General features: G+C 55.7%; 1 protein-coding gene across 1 annotated transcript in view; it reads right to left on the bottom strand.

The window, feature by feature from the left end:
- OBSCN (obscurin, cytoskeletal calmodulin and titin-interacting RhoGEF) overlaps positions 1–24045 on the bottom strand; it is a 164159-nt gene that overhangs the window by 18179 nt on the left and 121935 nt on the right. The window contains 20 exon segments of the mRNA XM_021714213.1: positions 7445–7560; positions 9692–9821; positions 10147–10249; positions 10728–10895; positions 14897–15010; positions 15419–15596; positions 15741–15899; positions 15994–16158; positions 16240–16356; positions 16864–17020; positions 17885–18058; positions 18510–18592; positions 18734–18934; positions 19816–19955; positions 20076–20198; positions 21286–21356; positions 21630–21690; positions 22098–22316; positions 23300–23398; positions 23647–23679. Of these exon segments, the coding sequence (XP_021569888.1) occupies positions 7445–7560; positions 9692–9821; positions 10147–10249; positions 10728–10895; positions 14897–15010; positions 15419–15596; positions 15741–15899; positions 15994–16158; positions 16240–16356; positions 16864–17020; positions 17885–18058; positions 18510–18592; positions 18734–18934; positions 19816–19955; positions 20076–20198; positions 21286–21356; positions 21630–21690; positions 22098–22316; positions 23300–23398; positions 23647–23679 (2611 nt within the window).

Genomic DNA, 24045 nt, shown 5'->3' with positions numbered 1-24045 from the left:
AGGCAAAGTCCAGTGAGGTAGGAAGGCCAGGCAAGGACAGGCAGACAAGTTGGGGGCTGGTCCTAGGTGCTGAGGACAGTTCCTATCCCTGCTGCCCTGACCACGATGGCAGCAGCATCAGGGCTGTGCAGCTGTGTCCCCATCCGGGAGGATATGCAGAGTGACTGTCTCACCCACTGTTCCAAAGTTGACCGTCTGGGTGGAAAGCTCCGTGGTGAAGCTGCTCTGACCACTGTCCGCAGAGCGCTGGACCCGGGTGCAGAAGGATTGCATCTGGGGAGTGGAGCCTGCAGACCCAGCCTGGGCCTCCTGCACAAGGAAGGAGACGCCCTCGGGAACATGGGCCTGGGGTCCTGATGGTGACACCCTCCAGGGCTCAGGCCTGAAGAAGCAGAGCGGGCCTCGGGGCCCTGGCGCACGCCCCACACTGAGCAGGATGGGCTGCCCTACAGTGGGCTCTCTGATCTCTCTCTGGATCACTGCAACCTCGCAGGGTGGGTCGTGGGGGATGCTGGGCACGGGGCCAGGGCAGCCAAAGGTCTCCCCTTCCCCAGGCACATAATCCTCCAGGTCGGCCAGTGTCAGTACATGGCCATTGTGTGTGAGGATCTTGGGGCTGCGGTTCCCAAGGCCATTGGTGTCCTGGGGCTCTTCCATCATGAAGGTTCCCCCCTCCTCCCACTTTTTCTCTCCTCCTTCCTCCACGGCGTGCTTCTCCTCCAGGGTGGAAGATGTCTCCTCTGGCTCAGAGCTGCCTGTGCCAGAAGCAGCCCAGGCTACATCACCCTCGGCATCCATGTTGGAGACAAGGGGCTCCCCGATGCTGGCCACAGTGCTCTGGGCCTCCTGAGCTAGCAGCTTGTTGTTGGAGTTGTTGGAATTGGGGTCCTCTTTTAGGGTTCCGCCGGGCAGTGTGAAGAGAAGCCCTGATGAGCCCCTGGGTGCCTCTCTGGTGGGAGACACACCACATGGGCCTGTCTTCTTCACACGGACTTCAATGGTCTCCTCGACCTCCACCCACTTGGGCTGGGGCCCAGCATCCCCAGGGAGGGCCGGAGAGGGAGCTTCAGCCTCTGTCACATACAGTGTGGGCACCATAGGCTTCCAGCCTGGCTCTGCCTCGGGCCTGTGGGGCTGACCAGCCCCTGGCAGGTACAGCAGGTCGGGGGCCAACAGGCCTGGCCTTGGAGGGCTGGCAGAACGGTGGGAAGGCGAGCGCGATGGGGACTTGCTGGGGGATCGTCGTCGGCCACGGGGACTCTTCACCACAGTGGTGATGGTCTCTTCTCTGAGGGAGGAGGGAGAGGGCCCAAGAGGAGATGGACACAGCACCAAGGGTTGCCAGGCCAGCATGAGAGATCACGTTAGTGTACCAGCGAGTGAGTGGTGAGATTGCACAAAGAACTCCTACTCATGCACTTGAGCCCAACTTGCAGAGCCCCCAGCCAGAGAACCAAAGAAACAAAGCACCAAGTCCTGTGTGGCCAACCCCAGGTTCTGGTGTGCAGATCATAAAATGAGGCACCTGGAAGGCCCACAGTGCAGCCCACAGGCAAGTACCTCCAAAACCCAGGTCACATCTGAATTGCATGTCCCCCGTCCCGGCCTCCCCTCCTTGTCCATCCCACCAGCAGTCTTTATGCTTTGTTTTATGGAGGTGCCCCAGTCAGCTCTCAGAGAACAGGGCCTGCACACCTCAAAAGTCCTGGGTTGGTGACAAGCTGGGAAGCTCATGCCACAGGCACATGCAAAGGGCTGAGCTCAGGCTAGGGGTGGGGCTAGGAGGATTGCCAGAGTCCTGACTCACAGCCTATTCTCCTGGTCTCTGAGTCTGAAGGTGTGAGGCCTGGCAGGGTTCCAGACAGGTCAAGGGGAAGTCTGAGTTTGACACCTGGCTCTGGACATGGTTGGGCCACCACAGGCCATGTAACTTCAGACAAGCCCCTTTCCTTTCTCTCCCCAAACAAGAGTGGGCCTGAAGGGCACAGGCAGCAGAACTCAAGGCTGCTGCACATGGGCACCAGAGGGTGTTGGCTAAAGACTTTTCAAGCTCCTGTACCTGACTCTGCCATGACCTGGGAGTAGGTATAACCCTACTCCCAGAGGGAGAGGGTGAAAGAGGCTCAAGATCTGCCTGGGGTTGAGGACCAGCAAGTCCTCCTTGGGCACTCAAGGCCCTGAACTTGCCAGGTGTTAAGGGAAAAACAAGCTGAGGCAGGGAACTGGGATGAGCTGAGTGACACCCAGACACCCTTGCTGACACCTTCACTTCCCTAGGCTAAGTGAGGAGGCCTGGAAAGTGTGGGGATGATGTAGCCACTGTGACCAAGACACTCTCTCCTGCTTGCTCAGTTTTGCTTTTGTCTAACTAAGGGCTCCATCGAGAAGCAGTTGCTCTCAGGGATACGCCCAGATCCACATGGTCATCCTTCAGGATACATGGGACCTGCAGGTCCCGCCTCCCCTGGACCTCACCTAGTGACTGGTGGGAAAGCTGAGGCTAGAGGGCACTAGGCTCATGACTGAGAGCCTCCTCAAACAGGGAGGGCCCAGCCCCACCTGCCAACCTCACATGCCCAATCCACTGATGCAGACAATGGGTCAAGGGGAGCTAGGTAGCTGGATCGAACCTCCTCAATATCCCCCCACCACTGGGTCACCGCTGTCCCATGAGGGCACCTAGATATCCTGCACTGAGGTGACAGCACATGGGTTCACACTCCAAGCCCTGATTTCTTTTCATGTTCCTTGGCTCCCCAGTGTCCCCCCATGAGGACTGCCTGTGGGTGCAGTGCTATAACCCAGACAGATACCCCTTATTCCTCAAGCTTAGGGGTATATTATTCTTTTCAGAGTGTGGGTCATCACCTACCTAATCCCCGAACAGACTGGACTTCAGGGTACCTCCTGAGTGATCTGGTCACCCTTCCTTAGGCAGTCATTGCCTCTAAAGCCCCCCAGTGGGGCTTCTTAGCTTCTCCTTTGCTTCTCCATTTTCTCATCCATAAAAAAAGGTCATAGTAAAGTTCCTTGTGGATGAAATATAGAATTGATCCATAAAGCTCTAGCATGGCCACATACTCTCAGGGATGGGATCCTTGCCACCACCCAAGCAGTCCCCTCTGTTGCGGGGTGACATCATAGAAGCAACCTGCTTTGGGGGAGTAGGGAGAAAGCCTAGAAAGGGTTAACCTAGGATCTCATCAAATGTCTGAGGATGGGATTTTCCAGCAACATGGCTAGCTGCAGGCCCCTTTAGGAGGTTGAGGGCCTGCGAAAGTAAGAGCTGTCCCTTCCTGGAGCCTCTTAGTTACCTGGCCTTAGGAAGTCAGTCTTTCCTGCGTCCTGGCTTTTGCAAGCTCTCCCACCACCTCCACCCACACACATCTCCTACTGAAAGTCCTCTCAGATTATCCAGGTCACAACTCTGGTCCCCTTGTGTTACTTCATCATCAACAGCACGTGTGATTTGTCACCAGCCTTGAAGGCACTGAAGAATGAAGAAAGGAACAGTGGGCATTGCACTGGGGATATGAGATCTCGGTTGACTGCAGGTGTGGCACTGGGAAAATGGAACCTCAGTTGGCTGAGAGCATGGCACCAGGAAAATGAGATCTCACTTGGCTCCAGTCATCAGCCACCCTGAGCAACCCTCCTCTCTTCCCTTGTCCTCAGTTTCATCTGAGAGCCACATGTACTGTGCATCCATGTGAATGCACACATATTCCAAATGTGGAGATGGGGCTTGGAGACCTCTAAGGACACCAGGGTTGGGCCATCCACTATGACTGCACTATACAAATTAAACTCAAATTCATAAAAACTAAACAAAATTTAAAATTCAGTTCTTCACTTGCACCAACCATATTCCAGATACTCAGTAGACACATGGAGTGGCTACTGCAGTGGGCAATGTAGACATAAAATATTTCCATCATCGCAGAGAGTTCTGTTGAACAACACTGCCCTTATCCTGGGGTATGGAGTGGAGGATCTGTCTTTAGCCCACTGAAGGAAGCAGCTCTCAGTCTCAGCTCCATCCTAGCTGGTGTGACTTTGAACCTAGGTCCTGGATGAGCCCCCGTGAGGTGAACAGACTAAGTCTGCCCTCCTAAGGCCAGGACTGTAGAGGACACAGGCCCTGGGGGAGTAAGTTGTGAGTATGGAGGTGGTCAAAGTCCTAGGGAAGGTGGTCACTCAAGGTGTCTGCAGGTACCTGTTAGGTGCTGCAACTGAGGAAGAAAGGCTGTGAGGCCAGGCAAGCAGGTGGCCAGGTGAGCAGGCATCTGGCACGCAGGCATGATCCAGGCGGGTTAGTACATGCAGGGCACTGCAGTCAGGGAAAGGTTAGGACACGCCTGCACTTACATGATGACGGTTTTCTTGGGGACTTTAGTCTCCTGCTCAGTGACTACAAAGAAAACAGTCGGAATAGCAAGGATTACAAACCAGCCAGTGCCCGTGGCTGACTTTGGGTGGCATGGCAGCATGGTAGCCTGAGCAGCTGCCCCTGGGCATATCAGCTCCACTTGGAGCCCTACTTCCCTCGCCTCTGACATGCAGGTGACAACACCTGCCCTGAATAGCTGGGGCACAAGGATATATGACAGCATGTTGCTTGTGAAGGCAGGACCTGCTGTCCCTCTTGAGGGTCTTTCAGGGGCTGTAGGGACAGTGAAGACCCTACCTATGCTGCCACGCAGGAACCCCAGCTCCTCTCACAACCCACTGGCAGAGGTATCCCTGTGAGTTTGCCCCAGAAACCACTTCTCACAGAAACCAAGGCCTAGAATTGGGGAAAAATGCCTTGTGGTGCACAGGGAGCCAGCAGTCACACTGGCACTGAGACAGTTAATGTCTCCTTTGCAAAAGTCCTCAAGGGAGAGGGACTCTAGAGTACTGAAAGTGGCCCATCTGAGCTACATGGCAGATGGCACAGAAGTCCCATCAAGAGAAGCCCCAGAGAACACCTGGGAAGGGCCCTGAGCTCCAAGTGAGTGGGGCAACCTACATCTCCCTGCAGAGTACCCTTGGTCCACATGCTCAGTGGTCTCTCTTGTTTCCTGGCTGCCTTTCTCTCTAGAGCCAGCAGGAAGATCCTACATTCCAGAGATGGAGAGGGGGCTTGTCTGGGATCAGGTCACTCCTACTCCCAACCATCTTGAGTCCTCTTCCCTTGAAGCCCCTGAGCAGGGTCAGCTGGGCATAAAGACGCCCCATCCCAGCCTCAAACAGCTGGATGGTGGACAGTTCACAGACTACCAGCTCCAACACATCTCAATGATTCTCTCTTGCCACCCTGAAGGGAAAGTTGAGGAGGCCTAGAAATGTACAGTGGCATGGTCTGGGGCGTACAGCTCTATGGTTCTTGGTCTGGGGACATTCTGCTTAGGTAAACTACCACAGAGAAAGACTTTCCTTAGGCAATGTGTATTGGAAACCTGTCTCTGCACACAAACCAAATGGACTAGCTGTATCTGCATGAGCATCTGTGAGTCACATTTACTGTGCATCCATGTACACACACGCATGTGTACATGTGTGTACATATGTGTGCATAGGTGTGTGTGTCTACATAGGCTGCCCCTGGATGGAGGAGATCCCATGGGGACAGAATGGGATTCAGTCAAAGACTGTGTGTTTAGACTCAGTTGGCCCCAGAGAAAGCCAACATGCCTGCCACATCTGGCCAGGCTCTGCACAGAGCAGTGGGAAACTTGGGACTTGATCCCTAGTGTGCTCTAATCTTGGAGCTAACAACCAGGGCAAGGCACTTCTGTACACTCCTGGCACTTCTATCCAAGAACATAAACTGCCACCGATCAGCTCTTTGCCCACATGAGTATCTGCAACCACGAGGGAGCAGCCGTGCGAAGCGCGACTCACAAGCCAGGGGGCAGCACCCGCCCAAGGAAGCCCGCCAGGGCCTGTCCTGGCTGCAGAGCTGCAGGTTAAGGATGAAGCAGCAGGACAGAAGTTAGGAAGCAGGAGGTGCTGGGTTCCAACTCAGGTTCTCAAGGACCAGCTATCTCACTGGCCGAGACGTTGACACTGTGTCCAGCACTGGTGGGCCCCAAAGGCCAGCTCTCCCATGCTGCTGCCCATCTTCCGTGGTCAGAGAGAGATCCACCATGACAACCAAGTGACTGTGGAGAACACTCCTGCCGCCAGCAAGAGGAAGCTGGTGCCCCCACCAGGCACTTCCCTGACTATGAGATATGACATGTACAGGTGCTGCAGCGCCAGTGGCAGGAGAAGTGTTTGCATATAATGCTGTAGCCACCAGGCTGTGGGACTGGCGGAAGTCACGGGGCCCCAGGGACGTGTCAGGCATGAGCATTCGCAGGGGTGGGGAAAGGGCCTGGCCAGTGCCTGTAGCCCTCTGGAAGTGAGGAACAAGGATCCTTGCCCAGTGAGGGAAAGATTTCCATGAGGGTCATGGAGAATGCCAAAGGTGGTTCGACTCTGAGGGTGGGCCCAGACAGTCAACCAGGCTCTAGACGTTGGGCCCTGGCAGGGACAGGTCTGGTGGACCACAGGAGCCAATGTTTGGGACTTGGAGGTCATGTATTCCAAACAAGTGGAAGCTGAAGCTCCACTAGGTGTTAGACCAGCCTCCATGTCCATGCTCCCACGGATGGGAGGCTCACCACCTGCCCAGCTAGGCAACTCCAACTGGGAAGCCCAGGACAGATGCTGGACACCCCCTCCCCATTCTGGCTGCCCCTGCCATGGCCAGCCCTGGAGGGACCCTGGAGGAGGTGTCATATCCACTTCTCTCGCACCTTTTGTCCCCAGTGAGGCTTGTTCTTCAGTCCCAGGACCCCAGAAGTGGCCTCGGGCCAGGTCAGGGAGTCTGCACCACAGTGTTCTAGTCTCTCCACAGGCAGCCCCAACCTGTGGGGAGGGGCCAGGCCCCTGACACTCATCTCTTCTTCCAGAGTCAAGCTGGGTCCCAATGGCCTTGCCCTCTATTCTTGGTGTGATCCCTTCTTCCTGAGACATCCTTCTACCCCTACCACCGACTAAATGAGCCTCCCTGCCCACCGCTGGTGAGATCCCGGGCCTGGGGACTGCCTTTCTGTATACCTCTCATTTCACCAGTGATGGTAAGCAGGGCTTCAGGCCCCACCTGCCCAAAGCCCACCCAGGGCTGCCTCTTCATCATCACCTAGGCTCTGGGTGTGTACGCACCTGCCCTCCTGTGGCCCACGTAAGCACTACCTCCACTCAGGACTGGGATTAGCACTTTGCCCACAGTGTCTCCCAACAGCATCCCTCCCTGTCCCCAGATGCTAACCCAACCCCCTCCTCCAGGATGGGGGTCCTGATTGGAAAGGTGAAGCTTCAGCCCTACCTCACTCTGCCCAGGCCTGAAGAGCATATGGCCTGGAGACTGAGACATAGGGGCACTGCCAAGGTGGCACAGGCAGACTGATGGGACCTACCTTCCACTGCGGCCACAAGCTGCTCCCTGTGGCGCTGCTCACCGGTGCGCACTGCAGGGCTCTGCACGTACAGCTCTGCACCACCTCGTGTGGAGCCTAGCCGGTTTACCAACTGTAAGAACATGAAGGCCTGCTTAGAGCCCGAGACTGCCTCAGGGCTGGGCTGTCTTGTCATGGCCATTTTGGCCACCTGTAGCCTGAGTGGGCCCTGACCCCGCTATGAACCCCACAGGGGAAGGGCCCAGTTCAGCCATGGCTTCTCCAGGGACACCCACATGCTCTGGATCTCAACCATAATGAGGACACACTGCTCTGTCCAGGGTGATGACTGTGAGCCATGTGGAGCTTTTTAAATGGGACCAGTGTGGCTGGAAAAGTTTTAACTGGATTCAACTGTATTTTGTTTATTTTTTTTAGAGATAGGGTCTCGCTCTGTTGCCAGGCTGTAGTGTAATCAAGAACAATCAAGGCTCACTGCAACCTTCAACTCCTGGGCTCAGGAAATCCTCCTACCTCAGCCTCTTGAGTATCTGGGACTACCAGGCATACCATTATTCCCTACTTTGGATTTAACTTCAACTAATTTAAATTCAAATTTAAGTCACCACACGTGGGTCCCCTGAGTCCTAGGTGTGGCCATAGGGCAGGCTCCCCCAGACTCATGGCAGCATGGCCGTGGGGGCAGGCTCCCCCAAGCTCGTAGTAGCATGGCCATGGGACAGGTTCCCCCAGGCTCACAACAGCAGACATGGAGAGTTGCTGGCAGCCAAACAGGAACCCCAGGAAGGGCCAAACAGAGGCCACACCCCAGAGCCTGGGCTTCAGGAGTATCCATAGTCACACACCCCACTGTGGCTACTGCAGGCCTTGGAGGCCCAGACGACTTAGACTGGGCCTTACCCCAGGAGACCCCAGCCCTGGCCCTACAGACACAGTAACCAGGAAGAGGGCAGTTCTATCCATTCATAGCACTGGATGTTTCCACAGGGAGAAGGTACCTATGTGGAATCAGGCAGCAGTGGGTAACAGACACTGTTTTTACATGAGTGATGAAACTGATAAGGTCAGCACTAGGCCTGCTAAAAAAACAACAGCCAAGTGACATCCTTGAAATGGCAAGGGATGCCAGGAGCAGGGTTGCCAGATAATGCGGGAGGAGGGAGGGAAGCCTCAGGGCAGAGGATGAGCCAGACCAGGGCATGGAGGGGTGGGGTAGCTGGGATGAGGGTGACAGTGTCCCTGGGACTGTCATCATGGATGGTGGATGACAGTGATCCAGTGTCACCCAGCTTGTCACTAGGGGCAATGGATAACAGTGGCCCGGTGTCCCCTAGCCTGTCATGAATGGTGAGTGACAGTGGCCTGAGGTCCCCCAAGCTGTCTTCAGGAGGTAGTGACAGTGACATGATGCCCCTGGCCAGTCATCAGGAGATGATGACAGTGGAATGCTGCCCCTCAGCCTGTCATCAGGAGGTGGTGACAGTGGCATGTTGTTCCCCAGCCTGTCATTAGGAGTTGGTGACAGTGGAATGCTGTCCCCAGGCCATCATTAGGAGGTAGTGACAGTGGCAGGCTGTCCCCTGGCCTGTCATCAAGGGGTAGTGACAGTGTAATGCTGCCCCTGGCCTGTCATCAGAAGGTAGTGATGGTGGCATTCTGTTCACTGGTCTGCCACCAAGAGGTGGTAGAAGCGACATGCTATCCCCCATCCTGTCAGCAGGAGACAGTGGCATTCTGGCCTCCAACCTGTCATCATTGGGTGGTGACAGTGGCCTGGTATCCCTGGTCTGTTCGGAGGTGGTGACAGTGTTATGCCGTCCCCTGGCCTGTCATCATGGCGTGGTGACAGTAGCCTGGTATTCCTGGTCTGTTGGGAGGTGGTGACAGTGGCAAGCTGTTCACTGGCCTGTCATCAGGAGGTGGTGACAGTGACATGCTATCTCCTGGCCTGTCATCAGGAAGTGGGTGACAGTGCCCTGGTGTTCCTGGCCTGTCATCAGGAGGTGGTGACAGTGGTATGCTGTCCTCTGGTCTGTCATTAGGAGGTGGTGACAGTGCCCTGGCATCCCTGGCCTGTTGTCAGGAGGTGGTGACAGTGGCATGCTTTCCCTCAGCCTCTGTCTAGAACCTCCACCTTGAGGGCAGGGCTTGAGCACTTGGCTCCTCTGTGGTCTGACCCTAGAGGATGGCTGGTGAGGACCCAGGGCCCCAAAGCAGATCCTTTCTTCCCTACCCTTTCTCACCTCACACTCGTAGAGGCCCAGGTCCTCCTGGCCAGCTGCTTGGATCACCAGCACCAGCACACCACTGCGGGGCTCACTCAGCATCCGGTACTTGCCACTAGGGCTCAGCAGGGTCCCATCCTTGAACCACCTGGAAACCACCCAGGGCTGTAAGGGGCTTGGCCATGCTCTGCCTCGGTGACAGCCTCATGGGTCCTGTCTCAAGGCTGCCAAGCTGTGTCTCCTTGTGTGGGACTCCTACTGCTTTGCCCAGAGGCCCACCCTTCTGAAGTCAAAATACAGCCTGGCTGTGCCCTGCATGTCTAGAGCAAGCCACGGCTCCATGAAGCCATCTTCAGCTGGAGGTCAGTGACTGTATCCAGCCTACCTGGACCTAGGAGCATGCTGGCCATGCCTGTGCCCCATACAGGAGCTGATCCCCCTCACCACCCCATTGTGGGCTGACCCGGCCCCACCTGAACTGTGGATATGGGGCGCCTTCAACTGTGCAGGTGAGCTGAGCGTCCTCTCCCTCCACAAAGGGCACCGCCCGGACTTTGTTCACAAACCGTGGGGGAACTGCAAAAAGGGGGAGACAAAACAGAGAGACAGAGACATAGACACAGAAACAGAGACAGAGAAACATACAGAAACAGAGACATGGAAACAGAGATAGACAGATAAACAGACAGAGAAGACAAAGAAATAGAGACCGAGAGAGACAGAAACAGAGATACAGAAAGACAGAAATATAGAGACAAAGACAGAGATCAAGGGATAGAGACAGAAACAGAGACAAAGAGAGACAGACAGGGACATACAGAGAGACAGAAGAACAGACACACACAGAAAGAGAGACCAAGAAAGGGAGACAGACAGAGAGATGCTGTGATGGAGCTGAGGGTGACACCAGGGCAGAGGTTGGAGGGTCCCCATGCTTTCTCTGACCTCTTGGTGAGCCTCCAGACCTTGGTGAGACATCCACAGCATGTACCCTCCAGTCCACAGGAGGACTCCATGGGGGTTAGGGCACCCACACCAGGCAGGTTCAGCTCACCTTGCACCAGTATCTTGCCCAGGGTACTGGCATTGCCAGCAGCACTGGCCGCAAAGCACATGTACTGGCCAGAGTCCATGCCAGTCAGGTTGTCCAGGATGAGGGTGCAGGAGCCATCAGGGTCTTCAATAAGGATGTGGTGGGGGTCTACCTCTACTGGCTTTCCATCTGGAAAGGACAATGAGGGCTGTCACAGGAGTGGGGGCCTCAAGGACTGATCCCTCAGGGCTGAGAGGCCAGGCCTGGCCCAGGGATTGCAGTTGGGGGTGGCTGAAGGGCACACTTGGAGCAGCAGAGCTAGACACAGGCTCCCTGTCAGTTTGAGGTCACCAGGCTAACCTGGAGTCCTAGAGGCAGAGGCAGAGACAAGCCTTCTCTGTTTCTCTCTCTGCCGTTATCTCTGTCTCTCAGTCTCCATTTCTCTCTCTTTCTATGGCTCTCTGTCTGTTTTCTGTCTCTGTCTATATGTCTCTCTCTCTGCCTTTACCTCTTTCTGTCTGTGTCTCTCTCTCTGTATGTCTCTATGTCTCTGTCTCTGCTCTATTTCTGTCTTTCTCTGTCTTGCATATTTCTGTTTTCTCTCTCTCTCTCTCTCCCTCTCTCTCTCTCAGTGTTTCAGTGTATCTGTCTCTGTTTCTTTCCCTCTGTTTCTCTCCGTGTCTATCTCCATCTTTCTTTGTCTCTATCTCTCTTTATCTCCCTTACTCTGTCTCTTTCTCTGTCTAACTTGGACACTAGCTGGAGGCAGGGGCCAGGCCTGGAGACTTGAACCTTGCAGGAAACATCCCCTATAGACAGTCAAATCCTTGGTCACTCCATTTCTGGCGAGCCTGTGACTCTCTGGGGACTCAACACACTAGCACCCCAGCTCAAGACCCTTTGGCCCCATCCTCCCCTAAATCACTCCTCCAAATCACTGCTGATATCCTCCTTTCCTCCTCTTCCCACATCCACCCATCTGGCACCCAGTCAGTCCCTGAGGTAGTCAGAAGCTTCCCTGGTATAAGAGGGGCGTACTGCAATAAGTGGCCCTGACCCCCCAGGTCTCCACATGTACCCCCCTTCCAGGCTATGCCCTCATAGCAGACAATATGCCCTCTTGTGCCATAAACTAGCAAACACTGCCTTCCTGCCTAGGTAGTCCCATCTTTTCCTGGGCAGATACCCTTGTGCTGCCCCTTCCCCAGCAGTGTGCACACATGTCAGACCCTGCCCTTCTTTGAATCACCCTTGCATGAAAACGTATTTGAAGACAGAAACCATCTCTGAAATGTGATAAATGAAGGCACCACACAGCCTTCCATTAAAAACATGTGAAGACAGACGTGAAATCAGTTACTCCAATAGGAACACCCAACCTAGCAAAGGCCTCTGCCGTGGCATGCTTCCTTCAGGCAGGGGCTGGGGAGGCACGGGCATCTTACCACAGACAGCACCTTCCCATAGGGCCCACATTCCCAGGATGCATCAATGCACATGCTCCGGTGGTGCCGGGTGTGCTCACAGGAGGGCCTGACTCACAAGAGTCCATGGGTGACACTGGCATTTGATTTGTACAGAACTGTCAGAAATTCTTTTATTTTTGACACAGGGTCTTGTTCTGTCACTCAGGGCTAGAGGGCAATGGCATGATTATTACTCATTGTGACTTCAACTTCCTGGGCTCACCTCAGCATCCTGAATAATTGAGACTACAAATATCACCACATCCAGCTCAGAAATAATTTTAAATTATGTTTTAAAAGACCTCTAACTGTACCAGGCATGGTGGCTTATGCCTATAATCCTAGCACTTTGGGAGGCCGAGGCAGGAGGATCGCTTGAGCCCAGGAATTCGAGACCAGCCTGGGCAACACAGAGAGATCTCATCTCTACAGAAAATCAAAAATATTAACTGGGCATGGTAGCATAAGCCTGTAGTCCTAGCTACTCAGGAAGCTGAGGTAGGAGAATCACCTGAGCCCCGGAGGTCCAGGCTGCAGTAAGCTATGATCATACCACTGCACTCCAGTCTAGGAGATGGAGCAAGACCATTTCTATAAATATTTTTTTAATAACTCCTAAAATTCAGCTTCATGCAGAGTGAGAATCTGCCCCTGCCTTGGACACCCTGGTCTTGTGTCCTGTGTGTGTACACACATCTACATACATATGTATGTGTGTGTATATATGTATGTAGTGCTCATATATGTATACATGCAGATGTGTGCAGCATGTATCTGTGCATATACCTATGTGTGATGCTTATATATGTACATATGTGTATCTCTCTATATATGTGTATTGTGTCTGTATATATATGTGTGTGCATTGTGTATGCATGCATACAGGTGTGTCGAATTTATGAATGTAACTATGTGTGTATCATGTATTGTCTGTGCTATATGTAAATATGTATACAGGTATGTGGTGTGTATGATATATATGCAAGGTATATATCTGTATACATATGTATATGCATAGTATGTATATATGCATATGCATATATGCATGTTTGCAGCATGTGTCTATGTGTGCATGCACATGTGTATGGCACACCAACACAAGCATAAGTAATGTGCATGCATATATTATGTGTGCACAATATGTATCTATGCACATATATACATGTGTATGTAGGACCTATGTGTATGTATGTATGTGTGAAGTGTGTACCTGTGCATATATATATTAGGTAGTGTGTATGCCTGCAGTATATATCTAAGTGTGAATGTGCATGACATGTATCTAGGTATGTGTGTTGTGTGTCATGTATTTATGTATGCACATGCATGTGTATCCACGTGTATATCTCTGTGTAGTATATATGTATATGTGTATAGTGTTACTGTCCACATACATGTAAATGTGTATATATGAAGTATAAACTATTAACATGAGTGTATTTATATGCATTAATGTGTGCATCTATGTAAATGTGCACGTGCACATAAGCATGTACATGTATCTACATGTATGTATCTATGTTTATGTGTGTGTACAAGTGAGGGTAGTGTGTGTAAGCCATGGCTGGTTCATCTGCAAGTGTGTGGTGGGGTATGACGGCAGACTTCCCCAGGTTCTGGGACTACTGGCAGCCCTGGGTGCTTCTGACCCTGTGATCATGTCTTCACTGTCCCTCCTCCTCCCTCCGAGGCCATGCCCTCCAGCCACTCCTCCCCCTTTCTTCCTCTCTCCTCATCTGTCTCAATGCCTCACTTGTTCACACACAACATCACGTAGCAATAAACTAGGGCTCCTAACTACCTCTCATGTCCCCTTGGCCCTCCTTGCTGGAGTCTAGCACTACCAGCAAGGTGACAGAGGAAGGAGCCAAAGGTGTCCTCCGCTGCTTGACCCTCCATTGTTCCAGTGCAAGGAAAAATTCTGTTGCCCGGAGAGAGGCCAGTCCTTGGCCTCAGCTCCTGCAAGGTAAACACAGAGCCCTGGAAGGTCCATTCTGATTGAGTGTCCTGTTTACTTCAGGAGATGTGGGCCACAGTGGATTATCCAACAATGAGAGTTCTGTGGGGGCTCCGGACCACACCTAATACTCCATGCTAACAATGACATCTCTGTGGGGACTCCAGGCCACACTGGATACTCTATACTGACAATGACATTTCTGTGAGGGCTCCAGGCCACGCAGGGCCAGCCTGATCTCTGAAGGAGCTGGATGGAGACTGGAGCCCGCCACATGGGTAGTCAACCCTGTCTACCTGACCAAGCTCTAATAATACCCAGGCCACCAAGGACTTGAGTGAGTTTTCCTGGTTGACAACACTCCAGGTGATTGTCACACACTGTCACTGGAATGAATGACTCCTGGGTGGAGGGCACAGCTGCAGGATTGCACCTGATGACACCTGCATCCTGTCCAGCACCTCCTCCTGCCGCTGACTCTAACCTGTATCCTCTGCTGCAAGAAGCTGTCACCTGCACATAGCAGCCTTGCTAAGTTCCGTCCATCCTCCCAGTAAACTAGGGAATCTTCCCTCTTTGCACTCCCATGCTCCCCGTGGCCCTGTCCAGGCTTCTTCAACTGGAGAGGGATGGAGTGAACATATGAGGCCTATCTCTCATGCCCAGGGCCCTCACCAACCCTGTACAGTCCACTTTTCTCCAGGTGGCTCTTCTTAGGGAAGGGCTAGCATCTCCCAGGGAAGCCGGGACCCCAACCTGGGGTGTACCTTTGTACCAGCTGACAACAGGCTTGGGTGTGCCCGTCACGCGGCAGGCCAGCTTGACTGTCTCGCCCAGCTCTGCCGTGCAGTCGGCCAGCTCCTCCTCGAAGTCTGGGGGGTCTGAGAACACACAGGGGCTCTGAGTGCTCAATGACCAGGATGTCATGTTCACATGCCCTTGGGTATATCCTGGCAGGTCACCCCACCAAGTGCCAGCAGCCCCACATCTAGCTGCTATGGGGACTGTCCCTTGTCATCCTTCACCAAGGTCTCATCTGGAGTTAGGGTAAGTGAAGCTGGTGAGTGTTACTGGGGAACAGTGCGGACTGTGGAGAAGATTCTGTTCTGGTGGAGGAAGCAGAGACTGGGCTGCCAGGCCCCTCACATTCCCGACAGGATCTGGATGGAGGCCCTGAGCTTGGGACCCACATGGTATCCCTCGGGTCACAGCAAACCCAACACCTGGTTTTTGCGCACACTGCACTGCCCAAGGGTTGGGAACTGGGCGACCTGAGGAGGGGCACTCACACCACACGGGCAGGGCCAGGCGCTGCTGGAGGCCACAGATCTCCTTGACCCACGAGTTCTTGATGACAGCCGTGCGTGCCTGCAGCAGGTACTTGCGCACTGAGTCCTCTCGTTCATGCCATACCTCAAAAGCGCGGTCGTCCCCCTCCACCTGGTCATTCAAGTCGATGCTGTTCAGCTGCAGTGGGGAGGAGGCTATCAGTGGGGAAGGAGTCAGGGCTGATCACTCAGACTAACACAGGAGCAGGGGCCACCCTGGAGCAGCCACAGGAGCTAGAGGGATGGGATCCTGGCCGACCCATGAAGCCCTGTGGCTTCTAACCTTCATCATGTTCCGGAAAACATAGCTGAAGGTGTCGGTACGGGAGTCGCGCCGTGACTTGCAGATGACCAGATGGTGTCGGAAGAGGAAGACATGGCGCTTGTGGCCCTTCCAGGGCATCCGGGCCCCTGGTGCACCCTCCCACACGATGAAGTGGCCCTGTGGGGGATGGCGGTCAGCTGCAGCCATCCAGGCCCACCCAGGGAGCAGCCCAGTGCTGCCCATGCCTGATACCATGCCCATGCCTTCCGACCTGGCGCACAGGCTCGCCCAGGGCCTGTAGTGTGCCGGGGTAATCCTCCACGAGCGACACATGCAGCAAGTGCTCGGCACGCAGCGGCAGGGCAGACACCACTGCGTAGGCCTGCTCCAGCATTGCACAGTTCTGCCCGTGTCGCGCCTTATTGCGGATCAGCTCCTGCAGAGACAGGGTCAGCCTCAGATGCCGCAAGGCTGCATCCTAAGGACCAGCCTGGGCACATGGGGGCGGGGGGCGCACCTTCAGCAGGGCCTGGTACTGCTGCACACGCTGCACTGGCTGCTCTAGGAAGTGCTGCAGCGGTGGCGGGGGTGGCTGCGATGGGTCCCCAGATGACAGCGCCTCCTCTGCATACTTCTGCGGGAACCCCCACGGTGAGGCTCAGGTCAGGAAGGCAGGCACAACTCCAATGACGGGAGTCACCCTGAGAGCTGGAGGGGGCCCCAGGGGTCCATGCACACACACACACATAGTCCTGCACTGTCCTCACCTTCCCCAGCACACCTGTGTCCTGAGAGTTGGAGGAAGCCCCAGGAGTGCACACATGCACATACACCCTGGGGGTACACACACACGCACACAACCTGCACCATCCTCACCCACCCCTAACAGCTCTGTCTTGAGAGCTGGAGGAGGCCCAGGTATGCATGCACACACACAGCCCTGAACCCAGATGATGGCTGGCACCACCATCTTGGCAGTGATAGCTCAGGGCTGGAGTAGCCCAAGCAGCGGCCCAGGAGCCCTGAGCTGCGGAAGCTCTGCTTCCTTCCTCCCTAGCCAGGATGGACAGGGCCTGGGTAGGCCATGGGGGTGAGGCCAAGGAAGTTGAGCCCAGGAACTGTGGCACTCAGGCAGGGGCACCTTGTAGAATTCCTGTACGGCCGTGCTAACCACCACCGACTCAGCCTGCACGCGGCCCACCAGGAACTCCAGGTACTGCTCGAAGGCCGCCTGGTTCTTGATGAAGCACATGGCTACGTCGTCATCTGTGTCACACCGCTGCAGCTCCTGCAGGAAGCTGCCATGGGGGTGTCAGCACCTGGCCCAGGCCATAGCCCCATCCCAGCCCACACACAGAGAGGAAACTGGCTGGGCTCTGTGAGTGCTGGAGCCAGTGAGTGTGCATGTGAAGGTATGTGTGCATGCAAGAAAGTACCTGCCTATGTGTGTGAGTGCATGTGTGTTATTTGTGCACCAGCATGTAAGCATGTACATGTGAGGGTATGTGGGTATGTGCCTATATGTAGATGTGCACGTGGATGGGTACACATGCATGCAGGCATGTGTGATGTGCATGAACATGCACGTGCACAGATGTAAGGGCACACATCTGTACATGGGTGTGCACATGTGTGCTGGATCATTTGTAGCAATGTGCATGCATACATGAGCAGGCCTCATGGGTATTCAAGAGAATGCAGGTGCATGGAGGATTTATGTATATGTGTGTGTACATGTGTGAACAGGCATAAACTGTACATGTATACAGGAATGTGCATATGTACATGGGTACACATGTACGGCACACATGTGTATGCCAATGTGCACTGTGTACATGTGCCATGCACATGGGTGTGCACTACACAAAGTCTGCAATGCACACATATGTTCATGTGCATATTGCTAGCATGATGATGTGCATGCACATGGGCCAGTATACATTCTCATTAGCAGCAGGTATACTGCAGGCCTTTCCATGTGTACACCAGGTGCACACATATGTCAGTGTCTTTGTAGAGCGAGGAGATACATCAAGGGGTAAATCAAGTCTCAGTGCAGGTTTTCTCCCTGCTTGGCTCCTACCCGCCCCCTGGGAGGCCCAGACCTGCAGTATGCATGCATGAACATGTGTGTGTGTGCACATAGCCCCAGTCCTGCCCACCTGCTGTGGAAGAGGCTGATGTCCTGCACGTTGCGGAAGATGACTGCCTTCTGGCTGGCCACAGCGGTGGGCACTTGGGGGCAGTGCTCCAGGTGTTGCATGTGGTGACTCTGCAGGAACTGCAGCTTGCCCACAAAGGTCTTCTCCGAGTTCAGTAGGTCCTGAATCACAGAGCTGGGCAAGAGAAGCTGCTATGAAGGGTGCCCAGAGCCCTGGCCATCCTGCTCCTGCCTCCCATGGGACTGAGGAGCTGCATGGCTGTGGCCACACTTCCACCCTTTGTGGCTTCCACTCCCACTCCACTACAGAGGAGCACCTCCTGCTCTCTGCAGCCTGTCCCTGCTTTAACCACTCCTTGACAAGGCTGGCCCCAGCCCCAGGAAGTCACCCTTCAGCACAAGGCCTGGGAGGACAGCTGCAGGGCAGGGGCAGAATTGAGCCTGTTCTACCTTATTCTGCCTCTGCTCAACCCAACAGAAGTACTCATGAGACTGGTGTGTCAGGGCCCCATGGAAGAAACAGTGTGGCCAGGACTCCAGCTCCCCCATAGCGGAGACTGGGCCCAGGATGGAGCCTGTAGCCAGCTCTGGGAGAGACGTGGCAGGACACCAGGATGTCTACTTACCTCAGTCTTGTTTTGTACTCGTCCTCGGACACGGTCTCCCCTGGGACTTCAGGGGCCTCCACAGGTCCCCACTCGGGAGAAAGCTGGTGAGAAATGGGAGGGCATTGTGGGGGTCCATGCTTCACCCTGCCCTTGTGGGAACAGGGCTCTTGCCCTCAAATGGGGACAACAACCCCAGGGGACTTGGGCTGTAGCACCCTTCCTCCTTCTCGGCCCTCCATTACCTTGAGCCTCTTGTCCAAGTAGGCAGGTGACACCCAGCCCTGCCTTGAGGGGCTGAATTTAGTGGGCTTGGTGCGCACAAGCCAGCGCAGTGGGTGGGCGGCATCCAGGACCTCCACATACTGGCCCTCTCGAAGAGTGATGGCATCCTGCTCTGCCCCCACAGGCAGGTAGTCTGCTGTGACCACATAGATGTCAAAAATCTGACAGGACAGGGAGGGACACTGAGTGAGGAACCCAGAGCTGCCATCCAGGCCCCCAAAGACATGATGACGCAGGGGGCCTCCCAAGCCTGAACACACCCAAGAGGGAAAGGGTGCTGAGTGAGGGGACCTAAAGCTGCCAGCCAGGCCCCCCCAAGATGTAACAACAATGAGAACTTCTGAGAGGGGAAGGGCACTGAGTCAGAGGGGCTAAAGGTCTGAGAGGGGAAGGGCACTGAGTCAGGGGGGCCTGGAGCTGCCAGCAAGGCCTGCCAAGGCCCCATACTGCCAGGCAGCTCCCCTCTCCCCGCATCATTCTGCACATGCACCACTCTACACTGCCACCCAAGAGGTCACGGCAGCCCCTGGAGTCTCCAGACCAGGGCTGCTTATACCCCATTTCATTTCCGTATCATTTGCCTACCCACTACTCTAAGACCTAACAGGGTGCCTGGTACATTGAAGGCAGGAGGTACATTTTTCAGTGAATGAATGAAAGAGTGAATGAATTAATAGTAAAAGAAATGACTGCAAGAGGCAGGAAGCTGTGCAGAGGAGACTCCATTCTCACCAGCTCTTATGTGCCTCGGTAGGGGTCTTGCATCCCTAGAGACCATGGGGTCCTGCCTCCCTAGGGCCTATGGAGTCCTTCCTCCCTAAAGTTCACCAGGTCCTACTTTTCCAGAGCCCACAGGATCCTTCCTCCCTAGAGTCCACAAGATCCTCCCTTCCTAGGGCTCATGAGGTCCTTTATCCCTAGGACCCATGGAGTCCTGCCTCCTTAGGGCCCACGGGACCCTGCCTCATCCTTTCCACCCTGTGCTATTTCTTCAGGAGGGTCTGGGTCCCTCCTCACTGGTTCCCCAAGGGTCTCAGCCCACCTCTCCACGGGAGTCTCCATCCTCTGACTCTGAGGAAGATTCCTGGACACTGGAGGAGGGCCTCGATCGGCCATGCCGGGGGGACGCAGATGGCGTCTTGGACTCCTCATCGCTGTCTCCTCCAGGTACCTGCAGCTTGGCTGGGGGACAGGAGGACTCTGATGGTCCCAAATGGGCTACCCCATCTTAGCCCCTCCAGGGCTCAGGGCTGGGGAGGAGATCACCCCGCACTGTGACCCAACCACTGGTGCTGCCCTTACCCTGCGTGATCTTGGCTGATACCATCTCGGTGATCTGGGATGTGAGTTTCTGTAGGAACTCCTCTGTGCCCACCTCAGCGAGCGACAGGTGGCCACGAGCCCCCTCAGCCACCAGAGACTCTCCTGAGGTACAAATGCTCTGTTCAGGAAGCCATGCGCCCCTCAGATGTTCACTGGGCTCCTTCACGTTGCAGGCCCAACCCAGGCTCTGGGGGCCGGTAAGCACAGGGGAAGAGGCCTCCCCTGTGTGGCGGGTGTCCAGCAGGGAGAGGATAAGACATGGGCCAATGGGGATAGGCCAGGATGAGGAGTCACATTGACTCACGAGCATCTGAGCTGAGATGCGACCAAAAGGGCTCAGAACAAGGATGCAGGGTCTAGACGGGATATGGTGGGCAGCAGGGAGAAACAGAACACAGCTGGAGGATAGTGGGGTTGGCTAAGGGTCAGCAAACACAGCTCAGGGACAATAAGTGGCCTAGGAACAGCAGGCACAGTTCAGGGACAGTAGAGGTGGCCAAGGGACAGTAGGTACAGCTCAAGGACAGCAGGTGGCCTAGAGACAGCAGGCACAGCTCAAGGACAGTGGGGATGGCTGAGGAACAGCAGGCACAGCTCAGGGACAACAGGTGGCCTAGGGACAGCAGGCATAGCTCAGGGACAGTGGGGATGGCTGAGGGACAGCAGGCACAACTCAGGGACAGCAGGTGGCCAAGGGACAGCAGGCTTAGGGATAGCAGGTAGCCAAGGGACAGTAGGTGACCAAGGGACACTGGAACAGGCAGGGAACAGTGGGCGGCTGGCGTGTAGCAGGGTGGAGGCTGAGGGAACTATGGGCAGAGCCATACAGAGGCCAGGCCCCATGGGAGGAGCCTGATGCTGCAAAGCCAAGGCAGGTTTGTGTGGGCCATGTTCTCAGTGGCTGGTACCCAGGCATCCACACACCCTGTGGGACAGGAGCTCTGACCCTCGAGGCTGGCTGGGTCAGGGCCCACACAGGGTCCCAGACCCACGGGGGTCAGAATTGGCTCCGACAAACACCAAGGATCCAGGCCCAGAGAGGATGTGGAGACCACCTAGAACCAGGGGGCTGGACGTTCCTGGAGCCACTGTCTAGGAAGAACCCCTCATGGGGGGGCCTGCCCACCAGGTGCCTCCCGTCTCCCACATCAGGGCTCAGATGCCCTCTCCCTCCCATGCAGACACACACCTGTCCTCTGCCCAGTGAGGTCAGCAAAACCCACAGCTTCTGGCATCTGTGCTGAGACGGCTTGTGTCGTCCTAAATGGGGGAGGGTGGGGCCTGAGAGGCCTGGGGAACCCCCACCCTCCACCCTGGGCAGAAGCTCCTGACAGGAAGAGGGTCTGAGGGCAATGGGCCAGGATACCAGTTGGGGGCTCCATGCCAGAAAAGCCCCAGGGAAGTCCTCATTTTACAGTGGGGAAACTGAGGCACAGAGAGGGAAGAAAACTGCCCAACCCAGGGGGCCTGCAGAGGGCTACTGCCCTGTTCCCATCTCCAGTCCCTCCTCTGGCCCCCAGGGCCCACACTTACCCCTGCAGGAAGGTGGAAATGAGTGCCTCCTTTACCCTCTCCTGCTCCTCTACTCTGGGAACTGTCAGGAGGACCAGGCAGGCCATCAGGGCCATGCTCCAGCCCCAGAGAGTCTTAGCCCAACTTCAAAGCGGGTCCCTCTGGAGCCCTGAGCAGGGCTATGTTAGGCCCAGCTCCCCACCCCACCTCAGACCAAGGCCTCCAAGGGTGGTAGGAGGGGAAGGGGTCTGTACTCAGGGGCTGCTTGGGAAGCAGGGGCATTTGGGGAACCTGCTGGGCCCAGGGGCTCTGAGGCTGACACCAACCCGCCACCTCTCCAAGATCTGCCTATCTTGAAGCCACCCCCTGAAATGTGGGAGGATCAGAGGAGTTGGGAGGGGTCCTGGTCCAGGTGGGGAAAGGACAGTGTGCCCCAAGAGCTCCTGTGCCCCAAGCCCTCCTCCACACCCACCCAGACACCCCACTCACGGCCCAAGACTTGCAAGCTGGCTGAGCAGAGGGCCTGGCCGGCAGCATTGGCAGCAATGCAAGTGTAGGTGCCCTGGTGCTGCCGGCCCACATCCAGCAGGACCAGGCTGTGCTGTTGCCCAGAGCTGGCCACGGTGTAGCCCGGTGTGGTGGGGCTGATCCATAGCACACCCCTCTCAGCTTCCTCCCTTAGCCAGTGCACGGCAGGCGCTGGTTGTCCTGGGGAGAGAAGCCATGGGTGCATCCCCTGGGGAACAAGGCCCGTCCTTTCCAGGAATTGGTCTTTAAAGGGGCCTAGCCTGTGCCCTGAAAGGGCATCTCTGGAGGGAGGCCTGACATATGCTCTTCTCCCAGAAACAGTGTCCCTGGAGGGACCCGGCCGTGCCCTCTCCCCAGGGAATGGGATCACTAGAGGAGTCCCACCTATGCCCTCCCCCCAGGAACAGGGTCTCTGGAGCTACCTGGCCTGTGCCCTTCCTCCTGGGAATGGGGTCTCTGGAAGGGCCTGGCCTGTGTCCTCCCCTGGGAACGGGGTCTCTGGAGGGGCCCAGAATGTACCCTTCCTGCCCCAGGAACAAGGCCTCTGGAAGAGCCCAGACTGTACCCTCTTCCCAGAAACAGGGTCTCTGAAGAAGCCTGTTGCCTCCCCCGCTGGGAATGTGGTCTCCAGAGGGGCCTGGCCTGTGCCCTCAACCCTGGAAATGTGGTCTCTGGAGGGGCCTGGCCTGTGCCCTCCTCCCTGGGAATGGGGTCTCTGGAGAGGCCCGACCCATGCCTTCCACCAGGAACAGGGTCTCTGGACGGGCGCAGCCTGTGCCCTCATCCCCTTGAAATGTGGTCTCCGAAGGGTCCTGGCCTGGTGCTTTCTCCCCTGGGAATGAGGTCTCTGGAGGGACCCAGTCTGTGTCCTTCCTCCTCCACCCCAGGAACAGGGTCTCTGAAGGGTCCTAGCCTATGTATGACTTCCCCCCGGAAAGCGGATCTCTAGAGGGGTTCAGACTGTGCCCTTCCACCTGGGAATGGGGACTCTGAAGGGGTCCAGTCTATGGCCTACCCCCTGGGAATGGGGTCTCTGGAAGGGCCTGGACTGTACCCTCCCCCTGGGAAGAGGGCCTCTTGAGAGAGCCAGCCTGTGTTCTCCATGGAACCTCTGTCTCATTGTGGGGAATCTTTCCATGGCTGGGAGACAGGAAGCGCCCTACCTTCCACCTTCACTGAGAAGGTAATGCTGGAGCCCTTTTTCACCTTCTTGGGGGTAAACTTCTCCAGGATCCGGGGTGGCACCAGCTGTTCGTGTACATCTGAAAGGACCCAGGCAATAGGTGGTGATCCCTTGGCAGAGCCTGTACCTCCTGTGTCCCAGACCCCTATGCCTGAGAGGCCCCAGGTCAGTCCCTGCATGTGGCTGGCCCCAGACAGCCTGGTGTCACCATTTTGCCCTGCCATCTCCTGCACCCATACATCTGCTAGCAGCCCAGCCCGAGGCTGTGTCCACCCCAGCCCACAGTGCCCGTAGCCCACCCATCTCCCTTGCCCTAGCCCATCTCACCTGATATTGGCTTCTCTTCTGGCTCACCAGGGCCTGAAGGAGCACAGAAGTCAGACACCCAAACAGGCAGGGTCCCTCCCCTCAGCCCCACCCCTAGCACTGTGGTTGCACCCACCGGGTGAAGGAACTCAAGTGTGCCCTGTCCCACGGGTAAAGGTCCCCAGTTGCTTGCCTGAAACCTTGGCCACAGAACTCTGGACTCCACAAGTTCAGGTGTGGCAGAGGCAATGGCCAGGACCATTCATGATGCTACCCCACCCACCCCTCCAGGGATTCAGCTCCACCCTGGAACTGAGGCACAAGCACTAGCACTCAGAGCAGTGGCAGAGTCGCACTCAGGGATGTGGGGAGCCACGGCCACACTGCCCTGCACAGCAGGCACATGTAGGTCACACTTGG

Source organism: Carlito syrichta, unplaced genomic scaffold, assembly GCF_000164805.1.
Source record: "Carlito syrichta isolate Samal-C Ts95f unplaced genomic scaffold, Tarsius_syrichta-2.0.1 Scaffold305332, whole genome shotgun sequence".
In the NCBI taxonomy this organism is placed as follows: Eukaryota; Metazoa; Chordata; class Mammalia; order Primates; family Tarsiidae; genus Carlito; species Carlito syrichta.
The sequence above is the reverse complement of the archived record's forward strand: the minus strand, read 5'-3'. Positions and strand labels throughout refer to the sequence as shown.